General features: G+C 36.4%; 1 protein-coding gene across 1 annotated transcript in view; it reads left to right on the forward strand.

Moving 5' to 3' along the window:
- The window catches only part of LOC140435434 (uncharacterized), a 54,887-nt gene extending 45,954 nt beyond the window's left edge, over window positions 1–8,933 (forward strand). Inside the window, exons 9-10 of the mRNA XM_072524168.1 lie at window positions 1,088–1,307; window positions 8,505–8,933. Of these exons, the coding sequence (XP_072380269.1) occupies window positions 1,088–1,307; window positions 8,505–8,778 (494 nt within the window). The 3' untranslated portion in view covers window positions 8,779–8,933. The remainder of the gene's footprint in view (window positions 1–1,087; window positions 1,308–8,504) is intronic.
- Window positions 8,934–9,265: the final 332 nt, after the last annotated feature.

The raw sequence follows: 9,265 nt of genomic DNA on the forward strand, positions 1-9,265 counted from the left end.
CTCGCGATCGACAGGTTGGCGACCACTGTGTTAGATTAATTCGCATAAATATTATGTCGCTCTGAAAACAAGTTTAGAAATAAGTTTCACGTTTATTCTCTCAAAGGTTGTACGTTTAAAAAAATTAATTCTCTTAAGAAGAAGAGTTGATAACGTTAAATCTAAATAAAAGAAATAAAAATGTAAACGAAATTTTTTCATGTCTTAATACAGAAGGTGCTTTTAAATTAATAGTCGAAGAAAGATTGTTTTAAAACGAGGAAGAATATTTTAGACTTTCCAGGGATTTATTTCGAACTGTCTTATAATTTGTACTAGATCCACTAGTCTTTTATCTTCCTCGGGAGAAAATTTAGTAGGCATTACTTAATTATTACAATAATAGTAACTATATAAAAATACAATTATCATTTCGGTATAGATGTGTACGCTGTGAGCTCAGCTGAACGTTTGCGTCCAAATCAAATCGCAGTTGATTCCAGCGCACACCGTCGACGTACACGGCTATCGCTCTGCAGTGCGCGAAACTCAGCAGAACCTAACAAACCATTATCATAGAGAACCATTTCTTTGATTTTGACGAACGTGCGCGGCGTTCGACTGACTGGGTTATGCGTCGCTCACTGTTCTAACAAACCATAGCTTAAGACTGTCTCACTTTACATATTAGTGAACAAAGAACAGTATTAACGAAAACGAAGTATGAAGATCCAGATATAACCATGAACTCTACCAACTGTTCAAAGAGACATCGATCTCAGAATTTGTTAAACTTCAAAGACTTCGATGTCGTGGTCATGTGTGAATGTAAGAATGGAGACCGAATGCTTGACAAAGAGGGCCCTAGATAGTAACATGCAGGGCGCAAGACCAAAAGGAAAGTCACGGAAAACGTGGACGGATCAAATGGCAGCGGACTCGCAAAATTTGCTAGACGTGAGAACATGGAGAAGATGGGCGCGAGACCAGCAAGGTTGGAGGCTTGATTTGAGCTGTAGCACCATTGGAGAGAGAACAAAGAACAATATTAAACGTACAAAACAGAGATTGTTCCTAAATTATGACTTATTTATTCTATTTTTTACAGCTCATCCAAATGTGAAGCTATTTATCACTCACGGAGGTTTACTAAGCACTTTAGAGACGATATACTACGGTGTTCCAATATTAAGTCTGCCAATATTCGGCGATCAAAAAATGAATGCAGCCAAAGCTGAAGCCGCAGGCTACGGAATATCCATGACTTTCTCCACGATAACAAAGGAAGGATTAAGTAAAGCCTTGAACGAAATATTAAATAATAAAAAGTGAGTAAAAATTAGTATTATTTCTAATTAATAGTAGTTCTTCTCTCACGATGTAGTTCACGTTACCTAAGCGAATATCTTCTAAGACATCTGGAGACTGACTTTTACACTATTTATTTAAATTGTCGTTATATTCTTCTTCTTAGAGTGCCGTATCCCTACGGAACGTCGGCGACTACCATGCTTATAATATTTTTATACTGATCTCGGTCTTGCGCTACGTGTAGCAATTGGTCCGCTGTCAAACCTGTCCACTGCCGCAAATTCCTCAACCAAGAGAGTTTCTTCCGTCCTATCCATTTCTTTCCTTCGATTTTACCGTTGAGAATTAGCCGAAGGAACTCATATCTTGGTCCTCTGATTATATGTCCAAGATATTCTAGTTTACGCCTCTTAATAATATTTAATAGAGTTCGTTGATGTCCCATTCTTCGAAGAACTTCTTCGTTTCTGGTTCTGCTAGTCCATGGAATTTTTAGTATCCTTCGATACAACCACATCTCAAACGCCTCGATTTTATTCATGATATCGGCGTTTAAAGTCCAAGTTTCACATCCATACAAAAGTACAGAACACACGTAACATCTTGTAAACTTTTCACGGATTTCCAAATTTAATGAGTTATTGGATAATAGAGGCTTGAATTTTTAAAATGAGTTTCTTGCCTGTTTAATTCTACATCGAATTTCGAAGGATGGATCTAGATTTTGGGTAATCCAACATCCAAGGTATTTGAATCTCTGTACTCTCTGCAGCGGTTCTTGGTTTAATATAATTTGGGTTGCGCCGATATCCACTTTACTGGTCACCATGTATTTAGTTTTATTAATATTTATCGACAGTCCCCGATTTGTGCATTCCATGTCAACTCTATTCATTAGCTCCTGCAGATTGTCGATGTTTTCAGCTAGAATCACAGTATCGTCGGCGTACCGTATATTGTTAATTATTTCTCCTCCTATGATAATTCCTTTTTGATCTTTTAAAGCTTCCCTAAATAGATTCTCAGAATACACGTTAAAGAGGGTGGGAGATAGTATACAGCCTTGTCTTACGCCTCGTTCAATACTGATTGGCTTTGATTCTCTGTTGTTGGTATTAATAATGGCTGTTTGGTTCCAGTAAAGTTTGGCAATAATTTTGATGTCTTTCTCATCTCAGTCTGGTATGCTGAACGCGATCAAATGCCTTTTCAAAATCAATGAAGCACATATATACGGGTTTTCTTACCTCCCAACATCGTTGAAGGAGTGTTTGCATAGAAAATAGTGCTTCTCTAGTTCCAAGGCATCTCCGGAACCCGAACTGCTCTTGACTAATTATTTCTTCGCACTTGTTGTTAATTCGATTTAGAAGAATATGCAACAGTATTTTAACGGCATGGCTCATTAAACTAATGAGTCTACAGTCGCTACATTTCTTAACGTTTGGTTTCTTAGGTAGAGGAATAAAGATCGATTTTAACCAGTCCGATGGAATTTCACTGGTATCATATATTTGATTGAAAAGTACAGTGAGTTCTTTTATATTGTCATTTGAGAGTAATTTTAGCCATTCGCTGTATATTTGATCTGGTCCACTGGCTTTGTTGTTTTTGGCTTGGTGTATGGCTTTTTCCACTTCACCTTTTAAGATTGATGGTCCTGTATTTGCACTTAAGTTAGGTAGTGATCCTCGATCATCCTTAAATAATGCTTTAATGTAGTTTTCCCATTCCTCCATTACTTCGTCTTCTAGGGATAGTGCATGACCTTCATTATTCGTTAATGTTATGGGTGTATTTCTTTTGTGTACTGTAACTTCTTTTATTTTCTTATGTGTGTTAAATTCGTCATGTTTTCGTTGCAATTCTTCTAGTTCCTCACATTTTGCTTGCATCCATAACTCTTTGGCTTCCCTGATTTTTCTTCGAATCAGATTATGCTTTCGTTTATACTCTGAGTTATTTCTATTTTTAAGCTGTCTTCTTTCGTCCATCATTTCGATTATTTCATCTGTCATCCATGCTTGCTTTTTATAATGGGTGACAGTTCCACTTTGCGTTGCTGTATCGATGATACCATTCTTTATGTTATCCCATCTTTCTTCGACTGTTGGTACATTGTATACTTGTGTGATGTTGTCTCGATTTTTTTCGTTCATTGTCTGTTCAAAGTGATGTTTAAATTCTTCTTCTTTGAGTTTTTGTCTATCGTATTTCTTTGTAATGGAAGGCTTTTTGATTGTCTTTAATTTTAGGTTGATTCTAGATTGTGATCGGTGGCTGCGTCGGCACTTGGATATGTCTTAGTACATTTACATGAGTTTCGAAATCTATTGTTAATCATGATATAATCTATTTGGTTGCGCATTACACTACCATGGCCATCTCTCGGTGATATCCATGTATAGAGACGTCTTTTTGGTTGTTTAAAACATGTGTTGGCGATAACAAAGTTTTCCTCTTGGCAGAACTCTACCAATCTATCACCTCTTTCGTTTCTTTCCCCAAGACCGAATCCTCCAGTAACTCCGGGAGTTATGTCTTCTCCTACTTTAGCGTTGAAATCTCCCATTATTACACAAATTTCGTGTTTTTTTGTGTTATTTAGTGCTTGCTTTAATACATGGTAAAATTCATTAATTTCGTTGTCTGTACTGTTACTTGTAGGAGCGTATACTTGTATTAAGTTTATATTAATCTTACTTTTAATAGTTATTATCATTATTCGCTCTGAAAGAGGAACAAATTTGTCAACCAGATTTTCAAGTCGTTCCTCAAGAATTATAGCAACACCATTTTCATGAACGTCATCCGTTTTTCCGGAGTAATAAGTAATATAACCTCCACTTTTTACAGTTCCCGATCCGGTCCATCTAGCTTCGCTAATTCCAAGGACTTGCAGGCCCAGACGTTTCATTTCGAGTTGTACATTTTTTAGCTTTCCTGATTGATATAAAGTTCTAACATTCCACGTAGCAATATGTTTTATTAATGATCTATTTTTATTTTTATTTTTCCCTCCGGAGATTCTTAGCACCCCTGTCCCATTAAAGGGACGCCGGAGACTCGGGGCCGTAGTATGATTTGTATTTGTCATGGAGCTTTTCTTGGGAGATTTAGTGCAGTAGTTTCCCATTGCTTTCTGCACCGCAGTATCACAGCCAGTTAAATCATTATGGGATTGCTGCCTGTGGGTGTCTGTCGTCAAACCTGCTAGATGTCGTTCTAACAGCCTTGATTCAGTAATGGCATCACTGCTGCCTAATGCTATGCCCTCAGTTGATCCGCGGGTACTGATTTGGCTAAGCCTTATTCGTACCTGCCCTGCATATCTGCAGGAACATTCCCTATCAGCCATTGGGACGCGCCGTGTCGGGGTTGAGGGCATCCCCCGCCCAGTCTGTCATACGCAAAGTATTGAGAGGCTCCTACTCAATTCAAAGTCCCTCCTCTACGCAAGCTGAGACCGGCACGGGTCGTTATATTGTTCCGACCATTATTGAATTTGTATGTTGGTTCGAATTACCATATAGTGTACGGTGTTTCGAGTCCTAGGTCCTTCTATACGAGTATTTTCACCGTAGTAAATCAACAAAAGTGATATACCTGTTTACCCTTTCAGTAGACGCAGTTTAATTTTGTGTATCAATAGTCGCACACAGTCTACTACACCGGTCATCAAAATAATCCTCTGGATGCATTTTGTTTATATTTCAATAGAATAATCTATTATTTGTAGTTTTTTTAACATTATTTAATATTATTGACATATTTTGTTTACTTAAAATGTTTATTTACGTAGCACAAAAAATAGTTCAACAATTTTTGTAATCGTTTGATTTATTCTCTTTTTTACTAAACAAATTACTACTTTAGAAGATTCTAAAAAAGTAAATATTTTGGTCTACATAAACAATTTTTTAACTCAAAAAGAACATTTTAAGTCCGAGCGAATGGTGATATATCCTATCTCAGAGAACAACGTGATGGAATCCCACAAGGATCGATTATCAGTCCTATTCTATCTTTAAGAGCAATAAACGATATAATAAAAATAATTGCGAAACCTGTTCAGGCAAGAATATATGCTGATGACTAATTATTTACATCAAAGGCAAGAACGTTAATGGTATGGCGTCAATATTACAAGAACACTTAAATAAACTAGTAAATTGGTCCCTAAGTACCGGTTTCAGTTTTTCTTCTAAACAAAACAAAATGTATAATATTTTCAAAAAGACATATTGAGGATAAACCAAACCTAATGCTAGAAAACCAAAATCTTTCCTATACACACGAAATAAAATTTCTAGGAATGATATTTAATCAACAGTTAAATTGGAAAGTCATATCCAGCAGGTAGCTCTTTTATGTCGAAATGGTCTTCTTGTTAAAGTACGTAGCTCACAAAACTTGATGTGCCGATGGTAAAACACTGCTCATGTTATATAGATCGTTAGTTCGTTCCAAAATTGATTACAGATATGTCGCATAAACATCTGCCAGCACAACAACGTTAAAACATTTGGATACGTTACATAACACCTCCCTAAGTTTTATAGTTGGAGCGTACATAACAACTTCGATAAATAGCATACAAGTTGAAATAGGTGAACCCACGCTAAAGCTTCACAAGCAGCTATTAACCCTTAATTACAATAGCATAACTGTAAATAAAAGAATTCCAGTAAATACGATTTTAGACATATCCATTTCTAATGACTCTTCAAAGTTCAACCTCCATATTCCCGCAGAATCTATCACGCAATGAAACTATGAACTTAACTGAAAGCAATGTCCATCATTATATCAATACAAAACTTTATCTTTTCCTTGGATTATAATAATTCCAACAGTCAATAGCAGTCTACTACAATTACAATGCCATTATAAACGGCAACAGTATTCCCGTATCATCCCAATATGTAAGTATGGATCTAAAAAGCTACTTCATAAAGCACCTTTTCGAGAACTGGAACAATAAATGGAAATCCACACCATCAAATTTCAGGAGATAAAAAATAAGATTGGACCACCACCCGAGGTATCTAGACGAAAGCAAACAATTACTTCCCGCTTACGACTTAGACATACCCAGTTTTCTCATGAACATTTGTTTGTACTCGTGGAACAGTGAGAGAAGTTCAATGTTACAGAATTAAATACCATTTACCAAAAAATCTTAAATTAAAGACATTTTAAATTCAAAAAACGCTATAGATAACTTACTTTTGTTTTTAAAAGACTTTAATTTATTAAGCAAAGTGTAATTAACTGTTACCAGATCCAGAGTTTTAACCTTGTTTAAGTAACATGCTTCTTCAAGGAAGGGGTTCTTTTTTTTCTAGGAGTAGTGGTGGTGAGATGAAAAGTGATGAATGACGTTTATGGAGAAGTAGTAGAAGTAGTGGACTACTAAGAAGCTGGGGGTCAGAAGATGGCGTGTTGTGTGGGCGATGTTTCTGAGGCGCACAAGAGGAATTTGGGTGAACTTTACCAAGCATGCCAAGGAGGTACTTTCAGGGGTTACCAGCCATACAATGGAACGGCTCTTGATCAGCGTTTTTGGTGTGCGGTAGTTAACTGCGATATTTTATGAGGGTTGATTCTAAAATTTCAAAATACTCATCAGGGAGTTCTTGTCCAGTATTTTTAAGAAGTTTTTTTAAATTTTTTTAACGGAACTTTTCTTTGAGGAAGCCTGGTGCTTGTGGAGTGAAGGGTGTAGATAAGGTGTTACTGATTTTGATCCTGATCGTTCGATTAGAGAGATAGGAATTTATTAGTTGAACGAAAGGTGTGGGCAGTCCAGCGAGGTGGAGTTTTTCGACCAGGCGTGTATGCCAGACCTGATGGAATGCCTTCTGGACGTCTAAGAATATGCCTAAGACGTAATTCCTTTCGTTAAGTGATTGTGAGATGAAAGTTGTTGCTTCAACCAATGCATTATGAGTGGAATGTTCAGCCCTGAATCCGAATTGGTAGTCTGGAATGGCTAGGTGAGCGTCTAGGAATTCTACGAGTCTGTACTTAAGGATCCTCTCGTAGACTTTATCTAGGGTGCTCAATAATGAAATGGGTCTGTACGATTCTAAAGTTTGGGTTATTAGGGGAAACGAGGGCGGCCTGTAATATGTTTTTGAATGCCTTGTCTTGTGGATTATTGAGGATGACGTTATTGACTATGAGATGAGATCGTGGCTGAGTTCTTTGTTTCGTTAGGACTTTAAGTTTTTGCCAAAATACAGCACCCCCTCGGTAATCAAGGACGGCCGTGACATGCCACCACAGTTTTTGTTTTAGCCTGTTCACTTCCAACCTTATAACCGCCCGCCGAGAGCCTGTTATACTCTGTTTTGATGAGGGGATCTCTGAATCTTTTATACTCTCTGATCATTCTGCACTTGGATTTAATTAGTGCGACAATTCTGGGTGGAAGAGTTGGAGTATATGGATTAATTCGTGTTTTTGGGATTGCCAGGGATGAGGCTTCATGAAGAAGTTTCTCACTTTTGGAAATCCCTGTGTCAACTTGGTTATGTGTTGACATATTGCCTAACTCTGGGAGGTTTTGACAGATATATTGTTGGACAAGTTCCCAATTTGCTATACGATAATTTGTCCTGTAGATAGCAGGTCTTATAGGGGGAGGAGAGTTTAAGTCAGTTTTGACTAGAAGTGGAAGGTGGTCAGAGGTTATTGAATCACCGATGAAACATTCACCATCGAATCTATCTAGCAAACTGTTCGTGCAAAAGATATGATCGACCATGGATATTCCACGGTGATTGAAGAACGTGACCTCATTATTGGTGATTCTGGAGATGGGCAGCTCTAGAAGAAGGTCTGAGAGCTATCTGCCGGGAATGTTAGTGTAGGTATCACCAAATTGAGTGTGTCTGCTATTAAATTCGCCCATTAAAACCGCCTTGTCGAGTGTGGAAAAGTACTCGACGAGGGGTAAGGAAAGGGGTATGTTTGGATGTTAGTAGTAGGAAATTATCGTAATTTCGGTGTTGTCTAACTGTTACCGTTCCGCTAATAACCTTATTATGTTAAAGCGGGTTTTTTGTAAATAAAAAAAAATCTTGTTTCGCGTTTAATTAGTATGTAATGTTTAAAATGTTTGGGATTTATTTTGTGTTTAACAATTTTTATAATGTTTAAATTTAGAAAAATAAAACAATTGTTCTATATAATTGTTTATCTTATAGGTACGCAGAAAACGCCAAATTGAGGTCAACACTTATGCATGACAGAATTACCAAACCGCTAGACACAGCAGTTTATTGGATGGAATATGTAATACGAAATAAGGGAGCACCTCACTTGAGGGTAGCTGCAGTTAATATGCCATTCTACGAATATTTTTTGCTAGATGTTATCGCTCTTTTAGTATTAGGTGTTAGTATTGTATTTACGGTAGTATATATGACTTGTAAAAAGATTTGTTGTTCTAGGAAAAGCAAGAAATTCAAAAATGAATAATTTATATTTTTAATTGTATATTTTAATAATTTCTATATTTGACTAATAATTACCTCACACCGGAGTAAAACCAAATGACAGTTATATGTTTGTTTTGGAAACCATGATATTTATAAAATAAAGCTCTTTAAAACTATTAATATACTTTCAAAAATAAAACATTTAATAAACGATAATGCTGTTACATTTCTTTATAATCACTTTTATTGTAAACAGCAAACAATGAGGATTATCAATAAAAATGAGAATTTAGTTTATACTCCAAATTTTGTAGTAAATACTCCACTTGGTATGAATAAAAAACAGAAGTAGATACCCGGCGTTGAGTGAGTACTCTCATGAACAGTTTGTTGTGAGAATGTTCTCATTTTTGATATGAATAAAAATATATTTATGCTCTTTAGAATGAGAATTCACTACATAAATTTGGAGTCTTAATAGTTATAGTTTGTTTCACGAAAAATGGTTGAGTGCTTAATTTTTACCT

This window comes from Diabrotica undecimpunctata, chromosome 3, assembly GCF_040954645.1.
Source record: "Diabrotica undecimpunctata isolate CICGRU chromosome 3, icDiaUnde3, whole genome shotgun sequence".
NCBI lineage: Eukaryota > Metazoa > Arthropoda > Insecta > Coleoptera > Chrysomelidae > Diabrotica > Diabrotica undecimpunctata.